The sequence below is a fragment of the Phascolarctos cinereus genome, unplaced genomic scaffold, assembly GCF_003287225.1.
Source record: "Phascolarctos cinereus isolate Bilbo 61053 unplaced genomic scaffold, phaCin_HiC Scaffold_2;HRSCAF=192, whole genome shotgun sequence".
In the NCBI taxonomy this organism is placed as follows: Eukaryota; Metazoa; Chordata; class Mammalia; order Diprotodontia; family Phascolarctidae; genus Phascolarctos; species Phascolarctos cinereus.
The window spans coordinates 292,351,249-292,378,531 of NW_027555625.1; the positions used below are offsets into that span (position 1 = coordinate 292,351,249).

The following is a 27,283-nucleotide window of genomic DNA, read 5'->3' on the forward strand; positions in this document are numbered from 1 at the left end:
CCAAATCCCTTGATACATCTTTACACAGTTCAGCAAAACTAATTCCTGTATTAGTATGTCTCTTTCTGCATTTTAAGTTCACCACCTGTCTGTCAGGAGGTGAGTGGCATGTTTCATCTTCATTCTCCGTGGACTTTTGGTTTATCACTGTGTTGATTAGAGTTCTAAAATCTTTCAAAGTTGTTTTTCTCTATAGCATTGTTAGCATTGTATAGATTGTTCTCCTAGTTTTGCCCATTTTGCTCTGAATCAGTTCATAGTTCTTCCTAGTTTCCTCTGGGGTCTACCTCACAATTTCTCATGGCACAATGACATTTCATTACATTCATATACCATAATTTGTTTGGCCATTTCCCAAAAGGAAGACATCTCCTTAGTTTCTAATTTTTGCTTCCCATGAAAAGAGCAACTATAAATATTTTTGTACATATAAATAATCTTCTCCAATCTCTTTGGGATATAGGTTTAGTAGTGGTATAGCTGGGTCAAAGAATATGCATAGGTTGGTAACTTTTTAGTTATGGTGAGTGAAGAAATAACTTTAAAAGAGCTTTGGAAAATGCAAGGTCTTATGATGGTGTCATCGATTCAAAAAGGGTTGAGGTTTCACAGTGAATCCTTAAAGCATTAACTGTTTAGGTCTTAGAGACTATGAAACCACACCCCTTATTTCACAGATGAAGAGACTGAGAGTTCCAGAGGACCCTGAGTCACACAGCAAGTTAATCCCATCCTAGGGAGGAGACTTATTCATTCTATCCCAGTACTATGCTTCAGTTCTGGTAGCTGCCTCCACATAATTAGTGGTAGCTAATGAGGGTAGTGTGGGCACAACAGTTAGCCTTTATTCAGGTATTGAGATCATTCCAAAGAAGGCAAGATAGACCATTCAGTATTTGCACATGCTCTTTACACTGTAACATAGTGGAAAAGGAAAAGAGCTGGAATATTGTAAGGATGATGCATTGTAAAAGACTTAGCTACTCTGATTAAGACAATGATCCAAGACAGTTCCAAAGGACCCCATGATGAAAAAGGCTATCCACTTCCAGAGAGAGACCTGATGAGCTCTGACTTCAGGTTAAAGCATACTTTTTTTTCTTTTTTTTGATTTTCTTGTGTGTTTTCTTTTGTAGTATGGCTAATATGAAAATATGTTTTGCATGACTTCACATGTATAATCAATATATTGCTTGCCTTCTCAAGGGCTAGGGGAAGGGTGAGAGAGAATTTGGAACTCAAAATTCTAAAAACTGAATGTTAAAAATTTTTTACATGTAATTTGGAAATATTTAATGAAATAAATAAAAATACATTAAAAAGAAAAAGGAAACAGCTGGACTCAAAGCTAGGATGACCTGGGTTCAAGTCTGGACTCTGACCCTAGGCAAGTAATTTTGTTTCTCAGTGCTTTAGGTAACTCTCTAAGGCTATCAATTGAAAAGAAGGCTCAGACCTACATTGATCAAGGAAGTTTACTTACCTGGGGATTTCCCTTAACAGTCCCCAAGCCCTGTCCCTCCCCACCCCACCCTCATATTACATATTAAAAAAGCAATGATAATGGTAAAACAAGGTTATCATTTACATACAAAGGTAATAGTTTGTTTGGGTACAAATCTGTTACCTTCATGGGCTATTATTAGATCCTGAATTGTCCAGTTAAAGTAAGACAGCATAAAATTTTGAAACTATTGAGAACATATTGGGTGCTTTGCCTTTAACAGTTATCAGCCTTCCCTGAGTGCCTGTGTAAAGGGAAGAATCCTTTTGAAATGAGAATCAGACACTTGTTCTAATTCATCCAGATTTGTATATACTGGATTTGCTTCAAGTGAAGTATTTCTGCTTACCCCCTTCCTCTACACAAGAGAGAAGAAAGCTCACCCTCCCACCTTGGACACAGAAAAGCTCCCTTATTTACAAAAGAGGCAGATGAGACATAGTGAGCACAAGTGAATGGCTGTTGTTTGTCTGTTAGGTTCTGGGGCTTGTAAGCAAACATGTGCATGCATAGGTTTGGATATGTACAACCATGCTTTGGGCTATATGACATACAACCAGTACCTGTCCCAGAATTCACTCCCTAGTACTCACCCTGCAAGGCCTCCGAAGATTTCGGTCACATAGGAGTAGTCTCCTCCAGATTTAGGGATGGCCACTCCGAGCTCGGCGTAACAGAGGGAGCCGAGGGCTGCGATTCCTCCACCTAGTACCCAGACCACAAGGGCGAGGCCTACTGAACCTGTATGCTCCAGCACACCTTTGGGGGAGATGAATATCCCAGAGCCAATGATGTTACCTGTACGGGGGGAAGGGAGGAAGAAAGATAGGGCAGGAATTCAGGATCCCCATATTCTCATGGTTCCCCCAAAACCAAGCTTAGGGATCCATGTTCCAGTTAGGGAAAAGGCAGCACCACAGATAATCCCAAATGGCAAATGATACCCAAACCTTCCTCTTCGGCTTTAGAATGTGAAGGGTTTATTAGATTCAAATACTGAGCTTTCCTGAGCACACCAAGGCTCTGCCAGCTGGGCCATCAGGGGAACTGGAGTCCAGCCCAGCTGAGAAGGATTGAGGATTCCCTGTGGCTAATTCTCATGGAACCCCTGGGACCTGAGTACAATTGCTAGTCCATGTGCAACATCACGGAGGCAGTGGGGTCTGGGAGAAACAGCACTGCCTGAGAGTCAGGAGACTTGGATTCTGGTCCTAGCTTTATCATGGACCCATTGGGCAGTCCAGGGAAAATTATTTCCTCTCACTTAGCCTTATAGTTGGAAGAAGAATATCTGCCTAAGGATTGTAACTATCATAGGGTGACTAAGACCATGATCCAGGGCACCAGGATTCAGGGGAACCATACTTCTTCCCCTGCAGCAAATGCCATTCCTGCACCTTGTCTCACTATCTTTTGCTAGCTCCAGCTACCAAAAGGCACAAGCATCACCAGACTACTACCCCCAGACTCCCATTGTCATGGCACACCTTCCTCGTTTCCTCTACCCTTCTTCAAGATGTAAGCACAGGACTCTTAGAGAGACTGGCTATTTCCTCTTCCAGGTTGACTACACCCCAGTCAGACCATCCTCTGCACCATACCTCCCAGACTGAATTTGCACCTGGCATAAGAATTCTGAATTATGACTGCCACAGAACCTTTTTTATGAGTTGGGATGCATCTTAGGGCTCTGGGTCAGTTTGTGATTTCAGTTGTGTGGCCTTCCCTGTCCACCTGTTGTGAAGATCAAATGAGATTATTAGATTTGGACCTGGAAGGGCAAGGATCATATGGCTTATTGGCCTTAGAGCTGGAAAAGATGTGTCTAATCCTTCTTTTTATAGAGGGAGAAATTTAGATTGAGAGAGGGAAATTGAATTGGGTAAAAAAACCCAGTAGAATGGAAATCTGAATCCAAGTCCTCTACCTTCAAGTCAAGGGACTGTTCAAGTCCACCATGCTGTTTCTCAATAATGATTGTAAAAGCCACTTAGTAAACTGTCTAGTGTTTTGTAAACAAAGTAAGAATGTTGTTATTATTATTTACAGGGGAAGGGTCTGGCTTACGGAAGCTGCCAACTTGCTTGGCAATGCATTGGTTAGGATCTCTGAGCCAAGAAGTCTCCCAGGAGAATAAGCGATGTGTTTGCCCAAGTGCCTGAAATCTGCATAGGCCCAAATGAGCATAGGCCCCACCGCCTGCCATTCTCCATCAGGCCCAGCACCTTCCCTGAAGCTGCCTTTATCCACTGATTCGCAAGTGCAGCCAAGACTAACTTTGGACCCTCATGCTCACAGCTGGTGAAGCAGATGAATCCTTTCACTCTGGAGCTCTTATGGAAGATGCTCCTTGAGATGATGGAGACGGATGGGGGATTTAAAATTTCCTTGATCTGACATTGAGTTGTTCTTGTGGCTCACTGACTGGCAGCCAATCAGTGTGTAGCAACTGAGGTAGTTAGGGCTGGGAGAGTGACTTCGAGTGTGAGGCATGGGGAGTGCCAGAATGAGGGAGACAGATAAAAAATGGGGTTTGAATAGAGAAGGGGAGGTCACTGTGGGCTTCTGTGATGAGCGAAGGTTCCCTAAGAAGAACTATCTGTCTCAGGACACCACTGATTTCTCCAACATCTAGGATGGCTCTGAAATGCTGCTGAGAAAACATTTTATCCCCCAATCTTGAGGGAGGTATAGACTTCAGTGCAGGACAGAGAACATTGGATTTGGGATCAGAGGACCTGGGTTTGAATTCTAGCTCTGTTGGCTTTAGGACAAAATCTTCCTTTCCCTGGGCCTTGGTTTTCTCATTTGTAAAATGAGGAAATTGAAGTAGATGATCTCTAAGTTCCCTTCCAGCCTTTAAACTTGTTTTTAGGTAAAATATCTAGGGGGCACAGAGGGAGGACTCCTTGGTTTTCTGATCAGCACAGGATAGAACTCATCCCTTTCTAGCCAAGAGATTATCTCTTTCCTCTCTGCTTACAGAAACTTTCCTTGTCCTTCAAGGTCCAGCTCCAGTAATAGCCCCTCCATGAAGTCGTTCTGAACTAGGCCCAGACCTGTGACCTCTCTCACCTCTTAACACCTGTAGCACTCGTCAGACAGAAATGTTGCCATGCAAGGACCAAGTAAACCAAGTTCCTTGGCAAGCAAGCAACACCGCTTCCAGTAAATACAGCCTGGTGCTGATACTTTCTTTCCTGAGCCTGAATCCAGTGTCGTGACAATTCGATTCAACAAACAGTTAGCTTTTATTACATGAAAGTTACTGTGCCAGGTGATGAGGATGCAAAGATGGAAAAGGAAACAGTCCTGGTTCTCAGAGAACTTACATACAGAGATAGCACATAAGCAGATAAATTAATATAGAATATTTAGGAAGAAAATATAAATTAATTTAGTTGGAGAAAACCACTCAACATCTGAGGGTGTGTCTCAGAAACACCTGGTGGTGGACGTAGTAAAGCTTGAGCTGAGCCTGGGAGGAAGTTAGGGACTAGGAGAGGCAGAAGAGAAAAGGGAGAACATTTCAGGCACAGGAATGGGATGGGGTCAGAGTAGGGAAGAGACAGTTCAAACAAAGTATGGCTAGGGGAAGTGGAATGGCAGGCACAGGGAATAAGAAGCAGTCCAGTTTGGCTGGGAGGTAGAGTTCATAGAAGGGAATAATATGAAATCAGTCTGGAAAGACAGGCTGGGGACAGATTATGCAGGGCTTAAAATGTCAAATGGAGGAGTTTATATTTTATACTAGAGACAACAGGGAACATCTGAAACTTCTTGAGCAAGAAGGAAATGATATAGTCAGACTTGTGCTTTAAAAAGATCTCTTTCACAATTTTCTAGAGCAGGGGTGGGGAAACTGCGGCCTCGAGGCCACATGTAAAAACGGAATCTGTTTTCAGCCAAAGGCCACACTCAAGGACCTGTGGGGCCACATGTGGCCTTGAGGCTGCAGGTTTCCCACCCATGCTCTAGAGGATAGGCTGGGAAGGAGAGAGACAGGAGATGCTGACACCAATTAGGAGGCCACCACAATAGTCCAGGTGACAAGTGATGTGAGCAGAAAAAAGGAGGACTATGTGGAGGCAGAATATACAATACTTGTCAGCTATGAGGAGGATGAAGGAGAGTGAGGAAGTCAGGGCTAACTGAGGTGGTTAAGCTGGGGGATTGTAGAATCATAGCGCTCTTGAGAGAAAGAGGATCATTTTGAATAGGGAATGTTTTAAGGGGAAAGAGAATGGGTTCTATTTTGAATACGTTGAGTTTGAGACACCAAGTTCGGGATGCCAAGTTGGAAATGTCCAGTAGACAGCTGGTGATGTGAGACTGGAGCTCAGGAGAAGATGTGGGCTGTATGTGTAGATTTTGGAGCTGTCTGCATAGAGATGCTCACTGAATCCAGAGTAGTTGATGAGATCACTGAGACAGAGCATGAAGGTAAACCCACACGCAGTGGGCAGCAGAAGAGGGATAATGATACAACAAAAGAAACTGAAGAGTAGTCAGACAGGTAGAAGGGGAAGCAGGAGAGAACAAGCCACCTGTACTTCAGCCCTTCCCTTCATCTCCCTCCTGCTGGAACCTGGACTCTAACCCTGGGACCCTGTAATATGAAAGAACTTCTGCCCTACCTTATCTAGAATGGCGTTTCCATGTTACTTCTGGCTATTTCCAAACCAGGAGGCTGTGTGCTCCCCCAGCTTCCATTTATGTGTTATCTTCTCCATTAGAATGTAAGGTCCTTGAGGCAGGGAGAAACTTGCCTGCTTATAATTGTACCCTCAGCAATTAGCACACTGCCTGATACATAGTAAGCATTTAATAAATGCTTTAGCATTCATTCATTCAGTGTCATAAAAGTTCAAGGAAGAAAGAGTGGTTAGAAGGAGGTGGTAGTCAACAGTGTCAAATATTGCAGAGAGATCAAGAAAGATAAGGACTGAGAAAAGGACATTGGATTTAGCAACTAAGAGATCGCTGGTAATCTTGCAAACAGCAGTTTCAGTTGAATGGTAACCTTGAGAGCTAGATTGAAAGGGGCTGGGAAGTGAGTGGGAGGTAAGACAACGGAGGACATGAACATAGAGGGATTTTTCTAGGAGTTTGACTACGAAAGAGAAGAAAGGTATGGGACAACAGCTTGAGGAGGTGGCAGGATCAAGTGAAGATTTACTTTATTTATTTTTAAAGGTTGGAAGAGATCTGATTGAATGTTTCTAGGTATCCAGGAAAGAGCTACTGGATGAAGAAAGATCCAAAGTTAGGGCAGGGGAAGATTAATGGAGAAAGCCCCAGAAGATCAGAGGGAGTGGGATGAAGGTCATAAATAGAAAGGTTGAACTTTGCAAGAATAGCCACTTCTTCTGATACTGTGAAGAGTGAATGAGGAAAGACGCTGAAATGACTTAGTGTAAAGAATTGGGGAGAAAAGGGAACTCACACTAGATAGCCATGAGATCCTAAGGTAGGGCCCAAGTCATGTCCAATTTCCTAATGAAGCCAACTTCTCTCATTCTGCCATCTCCCAACACTTGCCTCTCAGGACCAAGAAGCAATAGTGAAGATACAGGGAACTGTTTCCCACTTTGACATACTTGTTCTATTAATTAATCCACCCAGGAGCTATATTCTGGGATCAAACTGAAGAATAAGGTTTATATGTCAGAGAAACATCACCAGCATGAGCTTAGAGAGGTGAGGAATGTGGCCAGATGGAAAACAGAGGAACTACTGCATAAAAGCCCAGAGACATATTTGTGTTGTATGCGTGTCTATGTTGTTGTATGTGTGTGTGTGTTTTGTGGTGAGAAGTATGAGGGTGTCACCACCTGCTGGCAGAACTTGGTAACCTATCCTCGGCTGTTCAAGCCCTATTCTCTCAAAAGGCGAATACTATCTCCAAGAAAACAAGGGTTGGGGTACAGAATGAGGAAGGATTGTTATAAGATCATAAATTTAAAGCTGGAAGGGACCTTAGAAGGCATCTAATCCAATTCCCCCATTTTACAGATAAAGAAAAGAGAGAGACCCAGAGACATTAAGTGATTTACTTAAGGTTCACAGAAAATAAATGGCAGAGCTGAGATTTGAACCCAGGTCCTTGCACTCCAAATCTAGCATTTTTTCTTCTATACCATGCTTATATTGAGGCATAATCTGCTTTCTCACCATTCTTCCCCTCTAGCTTTAGTTGTATTCTTCCTCAGTCTTTCAAATAATCAAAGATACCAGAAATTCCTTCCTCTCCTCTCCCTCCTTCCCAACCCCAGGCTTTAGGCTAAACATTCTTAAGTTCCCTCAGCTGACTGTCTCCTTTTTTAAGGGCTGAGCTGCTGGGACTCAAGATGAGTCAATCCTGCACTGACACCTGTAATCAAAATCTAGGATCTAATCAAGCTAGCAATTAATTACCCTTCAGGACAGGAATATAAACAGAACCAGGATTTATTAATTTTAAAATTGTTTTTCCTACTGTGGACATTAGCAAAAGTGTACAGAAACTCTAAGGCCAGCAGCAGCAATTTTTGCTATTTGCAGAGTCATGTCAGAACTGGATAGGACCTCAGAACATCGAATGTCAGACTTGAGAGAGTTCTTAGAACACAGAATGTCAAAACTAGGAGACACCTTAGTTAGAACATAGACTAGCGTCCTGAGACAGACCTTAGAACATAGACTGTCAGAATTGGGAGAGTCTTGATAGATCCCTGGATCCTAACTCCCTTAATTATAAATGGGAAAACAGATGGGAAGAGGGGAAAAGGGGGAAGGGCTATGCCCAAGTTTGGACCCAGAATTAATGGGCCCTCAACACCAGAACCCAGTCTCCTGACTTGCATTTCTAAGGTTCTTTCCACTACTCTCCATCTGCTTTTCTGCTTGTATTCCATATGAATCTTTAAAACAGCAGAGAGCTCAGACACTTCTCGGAGGGATGGAAGGCTGGTGCATTAATTTATGGAAATGACTATCTTATGGTTGAGTACCCTACAGAGATCTTCTGGGTGTCTCAGTGGGAATAGGAATGATGATGAGACATATGCTGGTCTGAATGGTGTACATAAACTTTCACTGGCTGGAAGAGCTATTTTGTAGTCAAGCTCTCCCAGGGACCTACATCCCAATATGATTGTAGAGGCGTGATGGCTCCTGCTCTCCTCACCGCCCTACTAGGGGAGTGGAGGCATTGAGTAAGGCAGGTGCTGAGCAGAACTGCATTCCAGCCTTTGCTTTGGCGTCCTGGGATTCCATCATTCATTATGAAGTACAATTAAGGGAAGCTTTGGATGGTTTGGGGCCTCAGGGAGAGAAACCCTCAGCATGCTTTAGCATGAGGGCACAGGCTGCTAATTGTGGAATAAAATGAACTTGTGGCCTAACTTTAATTTAAACATTTATGTTAAATTCCTAACAAGTAAGAACAAAACCCTTGGTTAGAAACCCACTGGGGAGTACCAAATGGATTTGGGGAGGTAAGAATGTGTAATCAGATTAGGTCAGGTCCAGCCCTTTTAATTAATTAATATTGACCAAGGGTCATTCTCATAATGAAATTGCCCACCCAGTAGTCAGGAAATTCCTGATCCCTGGAGGGCTGAAGGCTTGGGTTTTGGACCTCATATGTAATAAGCATGGGTGTGTTCCAATGGAGTAGGTGGTGGGGCTCAAGTTAGGAGTGTCACATCAAAATGGAGAGATGAGGGAGTTGTGGTTTGGGATACCTGTAAGTCAATGACCTTGGGGAAGCACAGAGAGGTGGTAGCCACCCAGAGCTGGATAGGCAGGGATCATTGATAGCTAAAACCCTCGGGGGTTTGCAACTGAAAGCCTCCCTCCTCTACCCACCCACCCAGAAAGCAAATCAAGGCATCAATTAGGGTGGGCCAATGCAAATTAGTGACCTAGACTATTTTCTGGATTTAGGAAGGGGCAGGAAGAAGTAGGATGACAATTCAGCAGTAGGGAGGTGGTTAAGGCAACAGAAAGAACTTACTGAGAGGGAAAATGACTAAGCAGTTCTATGTACAATGAAATTAGAGCGAGAGAAATATGTAATATTTTATGAATAATCCTCTAAACCTATCTACAATCAATTAGATGAGTTTTGCAGAGATGCAGGGGACTGGACAAATTGGCCCCTCATAATATTATCAAGAGCTGGGTTCTTAACGTTTTCACGTCAACCATCAATCTACAATCAATAGTTAAATTGTGCCATCTCATCTCTAGATGCTCTTTTGTGCAAGGATGCCCAGTAATGACTGCTTTTGTTTCTTTTCTCTAGGGCATTAAGATTTACAAAACATCCTCCTTAGAACAATACTGTGAAGTATGCCATGCAAATATTATTATTCCTACTTTATAAATGAGTAAACTGAGGCCCAGAAGCTAAGCAATTTCCCCAGATTCATAGAGTTAATAAATGTCAGAGCTGGAATTTGGACCCACATCTCTTGTCAATTCTCAGTATAAGGTTCTTGTCACTACACCATGCTCTCTCCAGCCACAAGCTATGTAGAGGGCTTTGTAAGGACGAGGTCAGAGCACATGGCCTCTCTGGCTTTGACACTGATGAAGTAAGTCTAGGGTGCCCCTCTCTGTGAAGCCCACCTTGTTATCTACAGACATGTCAGTAAATCTTTATAAGTTCAGGCAGCCTGAGATCAGGGTTCAGAACCCAAGCATACATGGATGCAGAGATGTGGGTTAACTCCAGAGTCAGTAAGACTCCAGAAAAAGGACTTCATCTAGCCCCCATTACCTCAGAATGTCTATTACTATAGCTCTGTACCAAGTATGGTGCCTGGCAATCAAAAGCACTTAATAAATGCTTGTTGACTGATGGATGTCAGGGTATACAATGTCCATTGCACCTGAATCCATTTCACATCACTGAGGTCACTTTGCATGCAACTAGGGTGTCCCAACAGTCTTAGTGCAGTTTTAAGCTACTAAAACTTAAAAACTACTAAAATCATGTGTCACATATCACATCATCAATAATTTATACAACATCTATCAACCCTCTCCTAACTCACATTTCTATGGCATTCTAAAGCTTGCAAATTACTTTGTTTGCAGCTACAGTACTTTAAACTTTCAGAACTTCAAGCTAATAAAGCTTAAAACTATGCCAAGACTTCTAGGATACCCTGAATAAGGGATGACGGAGGAAATAAGTAGGAAAGGTGGAAGTCACTGACTCCTGTGGATTTTAATAATATTACCTGGCATTATATGGCACCTACTATGTACCAGTCACTGTGCTAAGTGCTTTATAAATATTAAATCATTTAATCCTCACAGTAAGCCTGTAGGGTATGTACTACTATTATCCCCATTTATAGTTGAGGAAACTCAGGCAAACAGAAGCTAAGTAACTTGCCCAGGGTCACACAGCTAGTCAGTGTTTGAAGCTGGATTGAACACAGTGTTCTCTTCCCTACACTACCTAGCTCCATATAAGCTTACTTGTTCAATCTCCCTCCTAGCTACCCTCTTCCTCTCCACTCCCTCTGCCACAATCCAGTCCAGCCCCTCATCACTTATGGACTATTATATTAGCTTCTTAGCTGGCCTTCCTTCTTCCACTACCAGTCTTCCCTAGGCTATTCTGCAGAAAAGTATAAGAATAATATTTTAATAATAATACTAACATTTATATAGAGCTTACTATGTGCCAGGCATTGTGCTAAGCACTTTACAATTTTTATCTCATTTGATTCTCACATCAACCCAGGGAGGTAGGTGCTATTATTATCCCCATTTTACAGATAAGGAAACTGAGATAGACAGAGCTTAAGCTACTTAGCTCAGGGTCACCATTTTCTTTCTCTTTTTTTCCTCCTTTGGTATAAGTGATGACTTTCAGAAGGAGGGATATATTTGGAAATGGAGATAATGTAAAGGCAAAAAATATTAATGAAAAACAGCTGCTCCTTTCTTGCTCATTGCCCCCCCCCCCATGCCCTTAACAATTTGCACTGAGCTGAGCCCATGTAGCCATATGATAAACACTTCACAAGTACAAAATGGGGAGCCATGGCTCACAGCAGTCTGTCTGGAATGAATCTGGAGGTTTTAGCGAACTTCAGGCTCAATATGAATCGATAGTGAGAGCTGGCAGATGAGAACGTAGACGCAGTCTCAGCCTGCATTGAGAAAGGTAGTGACATCAATATAGTGATAGCAGCACTTTTCATTATAGCAAAGAACAGGAAGTGAAGAAGATGCTCATTGATTGGGGAATGGCTAAGCACACTGTGATACGTGAATGTGATAAACCACTACTGTGCTGTAAGAAATGGAGAAGATGATGAATACAGAGAAGCATGGAAAGATTTACATGAACTGATGCAGAGTGATGTAAGCAGAGATGAGAAAACAAAATACACAATGTCTACAACACCATCAATGGAAAGAACAACCACCACAAAATAACTGAAACTAAATATTGCAGAAGTATAAGAAACAACCTTGGTCCCAAAGAAGACATCTCCCCTCTTCCCCCACTCCTTTGCAGAAGTCAGGGTCTATGAATGTGTAACATTTCCTAGAATGTCAGGGTTTTCACAAAGTGTTAATTGGTTTTACTGAATTATTTTTTCTTCCTCTTAAAAAAAAACCTTTGTTACAAGAAATGGCTCTCTGGGAGGGGGGATAGAGGAGGGATGCAAGGAAAATCTAGTTGTGTGGAAAAAAGGAAAGAAAGGAAGGAATTTAAGAGATATTATGAAAGGAGAATGAATAAAATTGGTCAACTGATTAGATATGGAGGGAAATGGAGATGAGGGAGTTGAAGATAACTCTGAGCATACCAGCCAGCAAACTGGAATGCATCGGGTGATCTTGACAGAAATAGGGAAGTTAGGAAGAGGGTGGGGTTAAGGGGGAAAATTGTGAGTTCTATTTTTGGACATGGTAAACATGACGTCTATGGGACATCAAGGTGGAAGTGTCCAATAGACAGTTGGTGATAATGCTGGTCACCAGGATGGTGAAGGGCCTTAAGTCCATGTCATATGTGAAGGAATTGGGAATTTTTAGCCTGGAGAAGAGAAGAGTCAGGGAGGACCAGACAGCTCAGTTAAAATATTTAAAGGGTTGTCATGTGGAAGAGAGACTAGATGTGTCCTATGGGAGTGATGGTTGTAAATCACAAAGACAATGAATGATTAAAATGACCCCAACATGCCATAGGTTGCTTTGAGAGGTTGGGGGTTCTTTCCCTTTGGAGGTCTTGGCGGGATAAACACTTGTTAGGTGTATTTGGTTGGGGCTTCTTTTGGGTTGGACTAGAAGACCATGGAGGACCCTTTCAGATTTTGAATTTGGTGATTCTGTGGATAATATATGCAGCTACTACCTCCCAGGGCTACTTTTGAGAAAGTAATCTGCAAGCTTTGGAGTGTCATAGAAATGTGCATTAGAAGAGGATCAAATATGTCTTATATAAATTATTGATGATTTGATATTGTGTGATATTACATTATGTTATAGTAGGTATACAGGCCTTATATAATGTTATACCATGCTATACTAATATGACACATAGATCTTTCCTGAGGAACTTGAGATGTCAAAACTGCAAATCTAAAACCAGACTGTGTTTAGAAGCTGGTGATGTCTCTAATATTAACTATTTGTCAGAAAGGGGGGGTAGCAAGCCCACTCTAATGGTAGGGGGGGAGGCCAGTAAGGGAGGCCATTCCAGGGCCAGGACACCCGGAGCTGGAAGGCAGCAGCTCCCATGCCAGGAGCTAAGCAGGGCTGTGGGTGCCTGGCCAGGCTGAAGTCTGGCAGGGGCAGGACTTAGTATTCAGCTGGCCTCCTCACTCCTGGGGGGCAACTTCCTTTTCTTCCCAAGTCTTGGCCAGGCTGTTTCCCTGTTCATACCGTGGTATAGCACCTCGGAAACCCAGCCCAGAACAGTCATGAGGGGGTACATAAAGATAGGACAGAGTCTCTAGGAAGTATCAAGGGAGGTTCAGGACTCTTGGCCTGAAGGCCAGGCTGGGCAGGGCATTTGCCACAATTGGCTTGGGATTAATTGGGACTTTTATGTGGGGAGCCTGCAGAAGGAGGGCCTTCACCTGCTGCATTTGTAGCAGCCTTGCTTGTGGCCCCAGGGCCCCTACTGGAAAGGCTGCTGCTAAGTCCTAGTGAGGTCTGTGGGGGCTGGCTACAGTTACAATGGGCACAGTCTTCCAAACCCTTGGCAGGACCTCCCACCCCCCGGCCCGTCCACTACTACAGGGCAAGAAGAAGAAATTGGAAAGCCCATTCTAGCCGGAAAGCCTGCTGCCCTTAGCCAGCCATCAGTTCTGGAAGGAAATGCTCTTTTCAAACTTTCTGTAAAGATCTAGGCTGGGCTGTGATTCAGGATTCCTCCCAAAGTTAAAAAAAAAAATCGTGAAGGACCTGGATCGCCACTGGGGATACATACTCTCCACAACTCAGGTACGAACTCTTCTGTCCAGGGAAAAACTTCAGGCAGGAAGGAGTTCAGCTACTTCTCTGGGCCTCCAGAGGAACCCCTTCTCATAAGGCAAGGATGGAGCCAGGCCTCCCTGCTGTAAGCCTGATCTCCTAGCCTCCCCAGAACAGAGGCCAATGGAGGGATCATGTTAATCATTCTTGCTTTTCTACTCACTTGCTGTAGTCTCTTGGTTCAAGTCATTACTAAGAATTAGGGGACTTAGAACACAAACATACCAATACTGTATTGAAAATAAAATAAAATGACCCTGAGTGCTCTCCTCCACCAAGTTACTGACATGTGTTGTTGTTGTTCAGTCATTTCGGTCGTGTCTGACTCTTTGTGACCCCGTTTGGGGTTTTCTTGGCAAAGATAATGGAGTGGTTTATCATTTCATTCTCTGTCTCATTTTACAGGAGAGGCAACTGAGGCAAACAGCATTAAGTGACTTGCCCAGGGTCACACAGCTAGGAAGAGTCTGAGGTTGTATTTGAACCTGGGTATTTCTGATTCCAGGCCCAGTGCTCTGTGCACTATGGAACCACCTAGCAGCTTTTCTGTATGTATTTTATATTTACTCATCCATATGCCTGTATTCCACTCCCTGTCCCCACCACACACATACAAGCACATTTATTCCTTCAGTGGATCTTAAGCTCCCTAAGGGAAGGGATTGTCTGGTTTGCTCCTTGTATCCTCAGCACATTACTTGGCACCGAGTCAACACTTAACTAATGCTTATTGAATTAAATTCCCTGAAGAAAGTATTTTAAACTTTTTCTCCTCTTTTCCCACTATCAACCACTCGTTTACCTTCCAAAAAAAAAAAAGAATTGTAGGATATTTCATTGTAAGGGACCTTAAAGATCATCTATTACCAGGCTGTCATTGGGCAGACTTAGACAACAGAGACATGAAGTGACTTGCCCATGGTAGGTACTCTATAGATGCTTGATTGATTCTCCAAGATCACAAACATAGTAAGTAGCAGGGTGACACCACGGGTAGAGTGTTAGACTTTGAGTCAGGAAGACCTAGGCTCAAATCTCATCTTAGAAGCCTAATGGATCTGTGACCCTGGGCAAGAGTCTCAGTTTCCCCATCTCTAAAATGGGGATAATAATAGAACCTACCTGCTTCGCAGGGACATTGGAAGGGCCAAATGAAACGATGCCTATAAGGTATAAGCCTTAAAGCACCGTACAAATACCCACTGTGAGAGGCAGGATGGTGAATTGGATAGAAAACTGGCCTCAACGCTGGGAAGACTGTCCTCTGCTATGTAACTTCTCAGATGATTTTAGGAAAGTGACTTAACTTCTTGGTGCTCTAGGAAGCTCCTCAATACTACAAGCTGCAGAGGAGATGCTCATTTGCATTGGCACAGGGAATTTTCTCACCTGGGAGTTCCTTATGCCAAGGCAATCACATGCCTAAGCCCTATTCCCTATCCCTAAGATTATGTCTGTTAGGTAGCAGAGTTGGATTCAAGCCCAGGGCCTCAGACTCTGAATCCAGCATTCTCCCTGAAGGTTCTTTCCCGGGCCGTGCTAAGAGATGAAGGAAGGAGGAGGGGGTCTTTTTGTCTCTGGGGAGAAGAATTACAGCAGAGAGTCGGTAGCAGCAGATGAGAAAACACGCTCTGAGAAAAGACGCCTCCTTTCGTAAAGTGAATTATTTCACGCATCCTCAACCCCGTTAGGTTTCTCTGGTTATAAATCTGGGTTTTCCCACACATTGTGTTTTCTTAGAGCAAGGCATACCTGTAACACTGTGTACCAGGGCAGTAATTTATATTCCAACCGCATTGGCTCTCCACATTTTGGCTGTGACTTCTTTTGACTTTGCTATGAGCTTCCTGAAGGCAAGATACAGTGTCTCTATTTCTCCTTAAAGATAAATTCTTGGTTTGAATCTAGCTCTGTGTAACCTTGGGCAAGTCACTTAACCAATCAAGCTATAAACTGTAGTTGGTAACGCTTTGAAGAGGGCACCTTGCAAAACTTAAGCTTGATAGAAATAGGAGTTATTACTCTGTCTCTCCTCTTAGTGCCTAGACCAGGGTGGGTACACTGTCTTAGAGTCACTATGAATTTCAAAAGTGGGGAGGCATGTTTGAGTACAAGGTGGAGCATGAAGCATCGACTCAGCCAGTATTTGCTGACAGCTGCAACCCCACCCATGTACCTGAGTCTGAGGAGCTCCTAGATGGGGGCAGGAGGTGGTACACACACTGGTTTAAATGATAATAACAACTGACATTTATAGAAGCATTTAAGGCTTACAAGCACTTTCTTCACAATGACTCTGAGATAGGCAGTGCAAATATTTCTTACACATGCCTATGAGAAGACTGAGGCTCTGTATTAAGTGATTTGTTCATGGTCTCACAGCTACTAAGTGTCTGAGGCAAGATTTGAATCCAGGTTTTTTATTCTAAATCCAGTACTGTTGACACTACACCAGGTTGTCCCGCAGTAGGTTGTGATAAGTGCCCAAATGTGTGGTTTAGATTCCAGGTGCTGCAGGAATCCGAAGAAGGAAAAGATCAAGCAGGGCTTCCTAAAGAAGGCAGGACTTGAGGCAGATTCTGAAGGAGAAAATATTCTATCCTCTCCTGTTCAGTCAAACATCCAAACTTTAACTAGGTCTTCTGACAACAGGAGAAATTTAATTAGGTTTGTCTAAGACTGAGCTTGTATGGTGGGGGAGAGGAGAGAGTGGAGAGGGAGAGAAGGGGAGAAAGGGAAAGAGAGGTGGGGGAGAGAGGGAGAGAAAGAGAGAGAGAAAAAGAGAGAGAGAGAGAGAGAGAGAGAGAGAGAGAGAGAGAGAGAGAGAGAGAAGAGACTGGAGAGGAAGAGAAGGGAGAGAGAGAAAGAGAAGGGGGGGGAAGAGAGATGTGGGTCACAAAACAGTTCCAGCAGCTAATTCAGTTCATATTCATTAGCTGCAGTCATTTAGTACTCCTTCCCCTCTCCACCTCCTCAATTCACAAGCTACTTTGAACCACTGGCCTCAATCCTTGGTACGATTTCTCTAGGGACCACCCCCTGGGCTGGGCCAGGCTGGGCCAGGCCAGGCCAGGCTGCCTGTGATGTGAAGGAGAGACCAACTGGCCAGTTGCCTGCTGGTGCCAAAGCCACTGCCCTCAGGGAACTACCAGGGAAACTGGCATCTACCCTGCTCTGTCTAACCCTCAGAGCTCTAAGGCCAGGTGGTGCCCACAGTTCAACTAACATTCAGAAAGGGGTGGGGGAAGAAGGGAATTGGACTGTATTAGCTCCTTTCCTGATGCAGAAAGAGCCTGAAGAAGGACAAGACATGGGGTCAGCATGGCTCAGCCCTCGGGGCCTCTTTTGGATGAAGGGTCTATCAAGAGGCATTACTAAGGGAAGGAGGACAGTCAGCTTAAGGGACAAATTTCCAATTGCTCTGTGAGACTGGTCCCTGGCTCCACAGAGATCCAAGGCAGGTGCTGTTCCCTCATTCCTTCCCTGCCTTCCTTCCTACTTATTGATCACCTGCTATGGGTAAGGCCCTGTGTTAAACCCTGAATTTATTTGGGGGTGGGCTTAGGTGAAGACCAAGATGACCAGGCCTTTCCTCTGACATCCTAAAATCCCCAGAATACCCCTTAGCACCCAATTAGCCCTGGCATCCTTGTGTTCCCTAAGTTGTGTATGAATCTCATCTCCTTATTCACACTGTGAGCACCTAGGGATATTATATCTCTGACTTTTCTTTGGGGGCAGCTAGGTGGCACAATGGATAGAGTGCTAGGCCTGGCCTCAGAAAGACTCATCTTCCTGAGTTCAAATCTGCCCTCAGACACTTACTAGCTCTGTGACCCTGGGCAAGTCACTCAACCCTGTTTGCCTCAGTTTCCTCATCTCTAAAAAAATGAGCCAGAGAAGGAAATAGCAAATTATTACAGTATCTTTGCCAAGAAAACTCTGAACTGGGTCATGAAAAGTTAGACGTGACTGAAAATGACTGAACAATGAACAACTTTTCTGTCTCCTCTACAATTCAGCCCAGAGCAGGACTTGGGGTTCAATAAGACAATCATATCGACAATCTTAAAGCAGAGGCTTGATGACCATGGATCTTGTAGAAAGGATTGCCTATGTCAGTTAGACTAAAACCACAGTTTTAGAGCTGGAAGCTACCTCAGAGGCTACCTTCTTCTAGGGGGGGGCCCCAAGGAATGAAATGATCTATCCAAAGCACATAAAATTTCAGGTAATAAAAGGCAGAGCCAGTATTTGAATGCAGGTTCTGGAATTTCAAGTTCAATACACTTGCCACAGTGCCTCACTTTTGATAGCTCTCAAGGCCTGGGACAAGGTGATCCATAGGGTGGCAGGAGGAGGCTGCAAAGAACTGTGGGAGGGCAGAGGCTCTGGCTTAAGCCCTCTGAGATCACTTTCCACTCTGGGATTCAAAGATTCCATGGAAGTCAAGCTGAAGCCTAATTTAGTTCAGGAAAGTTACCTTTGCTCTCTCCGTCTCCAACATGTGTTTATCAACAGAATGGGGAAACACAAGGTGTTCAACAGCAGCAAATGCTTCCCAGGCAGGACCACTTCACACTCTCAGCCATAGCAGGCTAGGTATGGACACAATAGTCACTTGGTTGTTTATTATAATTATTATTGGACTGAAAATGGACTTTTGTTTTCATTTTGTAGGGAGTTTCTAGTGAGGAACTTCTTCTAGAAGGTGCCTAGAAAGGCAGCTTCTCTGCAAATTATAATACTCTTAGTGAATTGTCTGAAACACTTAGAGGTTAAGTGATTTGTTTAGGGTCACACAGCCAGTATGTATCAGATACGGGACTTGAATCCCACACCGTTCTGAATTTGAGGCTGCTCCATCTAGTAACACTAGACATCAATGCCAAGGATGATGATGATGATGATGATTATGATGATGATGATGGTTATGGAAAAATATTTCTTTCCATCTTTTTCTGGAGTTAAGGTAGAAAGGATCCTGGGGGAAGCTACTCTCCTGCTATGACTTTTTTATACTTAATGTTCTGCAGACTATTGTACACATGGATAAATTAACTGTTCTTTTGTAGCTGAATCAAAGTATTAGGCTGTAAGCTCATCTCTGCATCTTCAGTATAAGCATACTCTCATAGCAGACAGGATGCTGGGAGATAACATGTGGCAGCTATTCCCACATGACTTGGATTTCTTTGGCTAGGTTCTTGGATTTTCGAAGCTTTTTGCTCCACGTAACTTGGAGATTATCACTGTTGCTGCTCTTCACATTTCTACAGCACCTGAAAGCTACCAAATGCTTTCCTCACTCACAATAACCCTGTTAACTGGGTAGTACAAATCTTATTAATCCCATTTTATCAGTGATGGAACTGTGAAGCCCAGAGTGATTAAGTGACCTGCCCATAGTCACACAGCTCAGAAGTTGTGGAGTTAGGATTCAAGGTCAAGTGTTCAGTCTTCAGGGACCGTGTCCATTATATCCCACTGCCCCTGCTAGCTGCCTCTCTGGGGTGCTTGGGCAGGCCCTCCCTCAGCCCTGGTCTGGGGGGTTTATCACATTAAGATGTTTGGCCTGATGGAGCTTATAAAGCTGCCCGCTGCAGTCTGATGAAAGGACCATTGTCCCCAGTGCTGTGTGGCTACCAGTCCTCCTGATGCTGACCTATTTAGTTCTGGAGAGTCGGAAGCAAGGCTCTCCTGGGTTCAGTCCCTCTTGCAGAGTCCAAATGATGCACTGCACTTGGGACAGTCTTCCCTCCCACTTAGGAGATACCTTTGGATCCTGCCCCAGAAAATAGGCTTTGAGACGGAGGAAGCTAAAGGGGAGTTGATATCTAAGGGGGCGGTCTCAGTCCAGGTTGCTTTGGTGTTGACAATGTTGTTCAGAAAAAGCCTGGGTCGTACCTTGCCGTAGGATCTTGGGGAAGCCAATTGTCCTCTTTGGGTCTCAGTTTACCCATCTGTAGAACAAGGGAGCTAGGGTACACAATGTCCAACTTTGACCGCCTGTGATTCTACAAGCTCATCCTGATCCCAAAGTCCATATATCTATGCTCTTCAGGGGACTCCCTGAGAACCAAGGGACCGGCCAATTCCCACAGGCAGGTCAGTTAGCTCCCTTCCACCCCCCATGGATCTGGGGCTGCATCTGCAAACTTGGGCTTGGCAAAAACCCAAGGCTGGCCCAAGCCAGACTGCTTCCAGCACAGCTGGATCTGAGTTGACTTAGTCTCCACATCTGAATGGAGCAGAAGGAAATGCATCCTGCCTAGGCAGCAAATCCTTCCACCCCTCTAGAGCAAGAGTCCTGGGTTGCCCCCATCCTCCTCATTGCCTTTAATGATAGGACAATACCAGGATGATAGTGACCCAAAATCTTGCATTTACCCTCCACGCTGACTGGCCCCATTCCCATCCTGCAGACCACTGAGGTTTTCAGGCCTCTTATCCTAGCCTCACATCTCAGTGGGGGATGCAAATTTCACCCCAGGTTAGATCTGCTCTCCAGAACTTGCTGTACCAATACTACCTCTACTCAGCTTGGACCAACCTCCAGAAAGAAAAGGTTTCAAACCTCCCATCAATCATTCCTCTCCCCACCCCAGGCAAGTCCAGGGAACAGCAAAGACAAGAGCCTAGGTTTTCAGGAAACTTTTCAGCGAGGTATTTTTTTATACTCACTGAGGCCCATCTGCATTTAGCATGGAATCTCTGCATCTAAATTGATCACCCCACAGAGAGTGGTAACTTCTCAAAGAGATAACTCTAATAACAGCTTGAATTCCTATAGTTCCTTACAGGTGCTCATACAATTCTACGAGACAGGTAGGGGCAGATGTTATTATCCCCCATTTTACAGTTGGGGCAGCTAGATAACACAATGGATAGAGTGCTGGGCCTGAAGGCAGGAAGACTTGAGTTTAACTCTGGCCCCAAATATTTCCTAGCTGTGTGACCTTGGGCAAGTCACTTACTCAGTTTCCCCATCTGTAAAATAAGCTAGAGAAGGGAAATGGCAAACCATTCTAGTATCTTTGCCAAGAAAACCCTCAAATGGCATCACAAAGAGTAAGACATGACTGAAAAATGACTCAACAACAATAATTTCATAGATGAGGAAACTGAGGTTCATAGAAGTTAAGTGAGGTTAATTCTAAAGGTTACATGGCTAGAAATGGTAGAGTAGGGACCTAAACCCAAGTCTGAACTATAGTCTCTAGATTGAGAAAAGTAAATCCATCTCTTTCCCTAGGAACATCATCCTTTTATACACACACACACACACACACACACACACACACACACACACACACAGACTTGAGAGGGGGGTGGTTCAACTTCACTTTTTGGAGAACTTACCCACTTGTGCCTAGACAGTGATTCACTGGGATATAAGACTTTTTCTATAGTGAAAAGGTGCTGCAGAATGGGAGAAACACTGGTAACCAAGACCCTCAGAGCCCTTTCTGCCACCAGCAGCACCCTTCAGGCCACAATAGCTCAGACACAGATCTGCATGTATATGTCTAATGTGTACAACTTTATATCAAATACACAGGAATTGCACATAATTTACACTTCATACATGACACACAGATGCACGTGTGTCACACTGAACATGTGTATGAGCTTAAACATATGAGTTCCTTGAGAACAAATATTGTCTTTCTTTTCCTCTTCTTATCCCCAGCATGTAATGCAGTGTTTAGAATCTAGTAAGCACTCAATTGCTGTCTTAACTTCATTCATGTTATAGATATGTGTGGTACCTACCATGTAGGCCACACATGTACATATTGTACATATCGCACACATTGGCATGATGCATGGAAAAAAGCCATGGCTCTAGAATCAGTCAGTTCAAATCCCACTTCTGATACTTTCTACCTGTGATCTCCTTGGGTCTCAGTTTCTTTATCTGTAAAATGAAGGAGAGGGCCAGATGGCCGCTGATGCACCTTCCAGCTCAGAATCTATGATCCTATGCCTAGCATGGAGGGCATTTGGGTTCATATCCCAGAGCTACTAATTCCTTATTTGTGGCCTTGGGAATGCTCCACCTTCTCTCAGACTTAAACTCTTCCTTTGTAAAATGGGCCTAATACTTGGACGTTACAAGGTGGTTGTGAGGAAAGAGTTTTGTAAACCTTAAAGTACTATTGAACAGTGAGACATAATATGATAAATCACATATATATACCTGACATGCACATAGCTACAGTTATACTGAACATGTATTTTTTTGTGCACATGGGTAAATTTTGAAATTCAGTGTCCTTTGAGATCCCTCAACATAAGTGTATGTTTGTGGTCCCTGCTGTACATACCAGATATGTCATGGAGAGGCTGAAAGCCTGAGTAAGGCTCCTTCAACCAGACTGGGGTGAGGACAAAGATAGCGAGGGCACATACTGTAAACCCATCTCCCTACAGGTGGGAACTTGCTCCAAAAATTAGGCTTCCTTCCTGTGCTATCTTCACATCTGCATTGAGGATTCCAGAGAATTCAGAGAAGGAATTTCTTATCCCACCCCATCATCCAGTTCCAATTCTTTAAGAAAAAATATCTGGTGGTCACTTGTGGAGGGGGCCTGAGCCAGACCCTACATAGGTCTCTGGGTTGGGCAAGAGGGACTTCTGTACTTCTGGATTCTCAGCAGGACCCAGAGTGGGGAGAGAGAAGTTCAGTGGGATGCTGGAGCCCAGGCAGGGAGATCTGAGCTGCTCCTCTGGGGGCTGTGCTGGCCTAGCTCCTTCCAAGACTCTCTAATGGACCCTTCTACCCCCCAACACAGGGCCTTCTGCCTAACCCACTTTCCATCTCAAGCTGGCATGAAGACCTTGGCCCTTGGCCCAGGACCGTGCTCCTTGGGAGCCCTGCTCTCCCTCCACTAACAGCTGCAGCCTTAGTCAGAGACTAGACACTGCCCCCTGCCTCCATCTCCATTTCCATGCCCACCCCAGCCTATCTCATTCTAGCTCAGAAAACTTTAGGCCACCAGGAGAGGGATCAGGGAGGTGGTACCTTCACCAGGTATTTGTTAAAATAGGCTCCTTCCCCCAAAGGGAGTGTTGGGACCAGATCTGGACCAACGTGTATATAAACTTGCTTCGTATTCATACAGATTGAGGCCAGGGCTTGGAGAGAATTCAGATCTCGGGGGTAGGGGGAGGGAAGGAGTTTGTGGTGGTCTTCTGAGAAAGACTATGGTTTCAGGTCCTGGAATCCTCTGTGGGGACAAGACTCACTGGTACTAGAAAGAGGACTAAGTCAGATACCTGTGACTATGGGCAAATCATTTCACCTCTTGGAGCCTCAATTTTTTTTTTAAATGGGGGAAATATTACTTACATTCTTTGACTAGCAGATGTGAGAAAAGGTCTTTGTTAATCTTTGTTAATCTAGAGAGATCTGAGAGGGAATGTCAATGAGAGCAGGGAAATCTACTGAAGTATCCTTAATGTAAGGCTTGAGAGGTATCTTTGAGGAAGCATGGAAGGCTCTCCTGCCCTTAGGAAAAAACTTTCCTCTGCCCATCTCTGGGACTATTGCAAAGTCTTCTTAAATGGTGTCACTGCCTCAAGCCTCTAACACTTGAACTCCGTCCTCCAGACAGCTGATACTCCATCATTAGCAATGTTCCTTGGGGTGCATTTTAACTGGGTGAAGCACTGTGTCCCTTGGGAGGGATAAAGCATGGAGTTGATGGGGGGGGATGTTTATAGGAAAGAGAAGGGTCCTTTGGGGATGCTGCTTAGGATGGATGATTTGTATATATGGGAACAGGAGAAGGAGGAAGGAATGGTCTGAAGTCTAGGGGCATGTGTGTGACGTGGGGCCTGAACAGCCTCCTCCCCCTCCCAGCCAATGTTTCTGGAGTCCCTAAGAGAGAAATGAAGGAGGAACAGATAATAGGGTAGTTGTAACTGCACCCTGGAAGATAAGGACAGGGTGAACCAAGTTTGAAACGTAATCTCCTTCCCTGGGCAGTCACCCTAACCTCAGGCCATGCCCCAGGCTCACATCTAATTCTGAATTTGAAGCTATCTAAAGGTAGGGTCTCCACACATAGAGCTTTGAGCTAATTAAGGGATGGTCTTTGTTGGGTTGTACAGAGAACTCAGAAAGTCCTTCCAGCTCAGAAAGGTCTCATTGCCTGCAGGGAGGCTAGACACATTTTAAAAGTCTTCTTCCCCCTCCCTCAACACCCTCAGATTAGGGGGAAAGGGAATAAGCCGAACTCCAAAGCCATAGCGGGGAACAGCTTGATGAAAAATTAGGGCTTTGGAGAGTTGGGGGAGGGGAGAAGAGGAGCTCAATAGAGTCAAAAAGGATTGGGCCCAGGCAGGCAGGACTGCTGGAGAGGTGAGAAAGCTGAAAGACCAATTTTGTTATCTAAGCCCTCTGACTCCAGAACACAAGGACAGCCGAGCCCTGTGGAGGCTACCTAGTAATGTCTGTCATATCCAGCTTCTTCTCTACACTCCCACCCCACCACTAATTTAGGTTTGAGTCTGTCACCAGTCATCATAATAGCTTCTCCATATTCATCTTCCCAAATATTTGTTAGTATTTACCCCACCCCACCCACCAGTTCAGGACATCTCTCCTGAACTATTGTAATGGTCTCTCACTCTCAAATTCAGACTCCACACAGCTTTCAAAGTATTATTCATAAAGCACAGATCCGACCATGTTATTCCCTTGATATTCCTTGATAAACTTCAGTGCTTGCTTACAGGTTCTAGGATCAAAAGCAAACTTCTCTGTTTGGCATTTAAAGCCCTTCACAACCTGGATCGTTTAATCTATCTTTCCAGGTTTATTCCCTTTCACACACACTTTGGGCCAGCCAAGTCAGCATTTTTGTTGTTCCTTAGACGTGATGCTCAAACTTTGGTCTCTGTACCTTTGTACAGGCTGACTCCCATGCCTGGAGTGCTTTCCCTACTCATCTCAAGGTCCCTTCAAAGCTCAATCACCACCTCTAGAATGATGTCTTTCCTGTTCCTACCCCTAAGGGCTAATGCCTCTCTCTCAAACTGCCTTACTACCTTCCCGGATGTTTCCTTCCCTCTGAAGGTGAACCCTTTCTTCTCTGATCTCTTTTAAGGCAGTGTCATCAACTCAATTTCCTCATCTCTAAAGTGGATATGGTACCTACCTCCTGGTCTTTGTGTTCTACCCTATGCATGTATGAACTTATCATTTCCTCCTCTAAAGTATGAGCTCATTGGGTAGGGAACTGTCTTATGGGTATATTAAGAAACAGCATGATGTGTTAGGCTGAGAATTAGGCTTGTTCTGAGCTCCCATCGTACACAGAGATCCAGCTCTAATCCTTACAAGTTCTATGACTCTGGGCAAATCATTCCACCTTTCTGGGACTTCTATTCCTCATCTATAAAATGGGGATAATAATACTTGTATTCTAGAGGGTCTGTGAGGAAGCATTTTGCAAACTTGGAAGTGTCATGTAAATATGACTTATTATTTATCTTGGTATGCCTAGCAACTACTGCATGGTCCTGTACAAAGCAGGAGTTTAAAAAGTGATGGCTGAAGTGAAAGATGTATTTGTGACTTCAGATCCTTGAAGACTCAGTTTCCTCAGATGTAAAATGAGGGGTTTTGATGAGATGATTTTGCAAGGTTTTTTCCAGCTTTGATAGGCTCAGCATCTAAGTAAGAGGACTACTGCTTTAAAGCTAAAAGGAAGCTTGGTGGCTGTCTAGCCCAACCCTCCACTTTACAGATGAGGAAACTGAGGCCTAGGGAAATTGTTTGACTTGCCTGGGGTTATACAAATAGGAAGTGCCACAGCCAGGATTCAAACTCAGTTTCTCTGAATATAAATCCAGAGATCAAAGGATCAGTGATTCAGAGCTAGAAGGGTTAGCTTAGAGGCTATTGAATCCAACTACCTCATTTGACAGGTGAGGAAACTGAGGCTGAGAGAAGCTAAATGATTTGGTCAGGATCACAGCTAGGAAGTATCTGAGGCAGGATTTGAACTCAGGTTTTCTTGACTCCAAGTCCAGTGCTCCATCCATTGTAGTCCCTAGCTGCCCCTAAGTCACTAAGAAAAAAAATTCACTTATTTTTCCCATCCCTCAGGAAAGGCCAGTGGTAGGACCTAGGAAGCTGCAGCAAAAGAAGAAGGGCGTGGCCGGAGGCAGCCTCTGAGTCTGAACTACTGGGCTATTGTGGCAAATGTCAGTAAGGCTACTCGTTCTGAAACTATTAAAGGTCAGGTTGGAGTAATTTTTCTAATGTGAAAATTTTTATACATTTTTCCAATTAGATGTAAAAAATTTTTTTTAACGTTTTTAAAAATTTTGAGTAAGGAATGATTTTTACAAAGAAGAGCAGCACAGGCCATCCAACTTCTCAGTTGTCCTCCATGCTTGAATTTTTAAGGATTTTTAAGGATTCCTCAATACTGCTGCCCCATAGAGCTACCAGAGTAGCACTTACTAACTTATGTGGAGAGGGAAAGTTGGGGGCCAGACTACTAATGCTGGAATTGGTTTCCCAGAATGAACAGTGTTGTGGCCCGTAGCCCATGCTCCCATTTTTTGCCACTAGACAAAGTGACTGCCCAAGCACACATGCTGTGATGGTTCATTCTCTGAACCATTTAAGTTCTGAAGTCTCCTCAAAATATATATACATTGACCATTCAGCCAGTGAAGGCTGAGTCCACCACAGCTGCCCAGATCCAATCCCCTCTTTTGGGACACTCAGCATGTTACACAATAAATGTCAAATTGAGCTGATCGGATAGAGAAGCATCTTAACAACATAGTTCCAAGGTGGCTGACCCCAGGTCTGAGTGGCAACGAACTACCTTATTGGTTGACTCCAGTCTTTCCTCCTCTAACACAACCTGCACCCCCTCCTCCTACCAGGTTAATCTTGCTGATCAAACCATTCTCTACTCAAAAATCTTCTATTACCAACATCGTAAGTTTCAGACTCCTTACCTTGGTACTCAAGACCTTCTACAATTTTGTTGCAACCTACCTTTTCAACTCTCACCTTCCCTTCGCATACCCGGTGCACTGTTTTAACCAGATGACTCACTGTTCCCTGTATATACCCTATGCTTTCCCATCCTAGCTGAGTTTGTGCCCAATGGTTGGAATGTCCTCTCTTTCAATCTCTGCCTTTCGAAATCTTGCCCAGCCTTCAAGGACTATCTCATAAGACATCTCCTTAAGGAAACCTTCTCTCATTCCCCAATCAGAAATGATCTTCCATCTATAGCATTTTGTACC

The 27,283-nt window shown here is 44.1% G+C and overlaps 1 protein-coding gene across 1 annotated transcript in view; it reads right to left on the minus strand.

The window, feature by feature from the left end:
• Window positions 1–27,283, minus strand: part of SLC7A10 (solute carrier family 7 member 10) — a 47,623-nt gene that overhangs the window by 13,018 nt on the left and 7,322 nt on the right. The window contains 1 exon segment of the mRNA XM_020985033.2: window positions 2,098–2,302. Coding sequence (XP_020840692.1) covers window positions 2,098–2,302 — 205 coding nt within the window.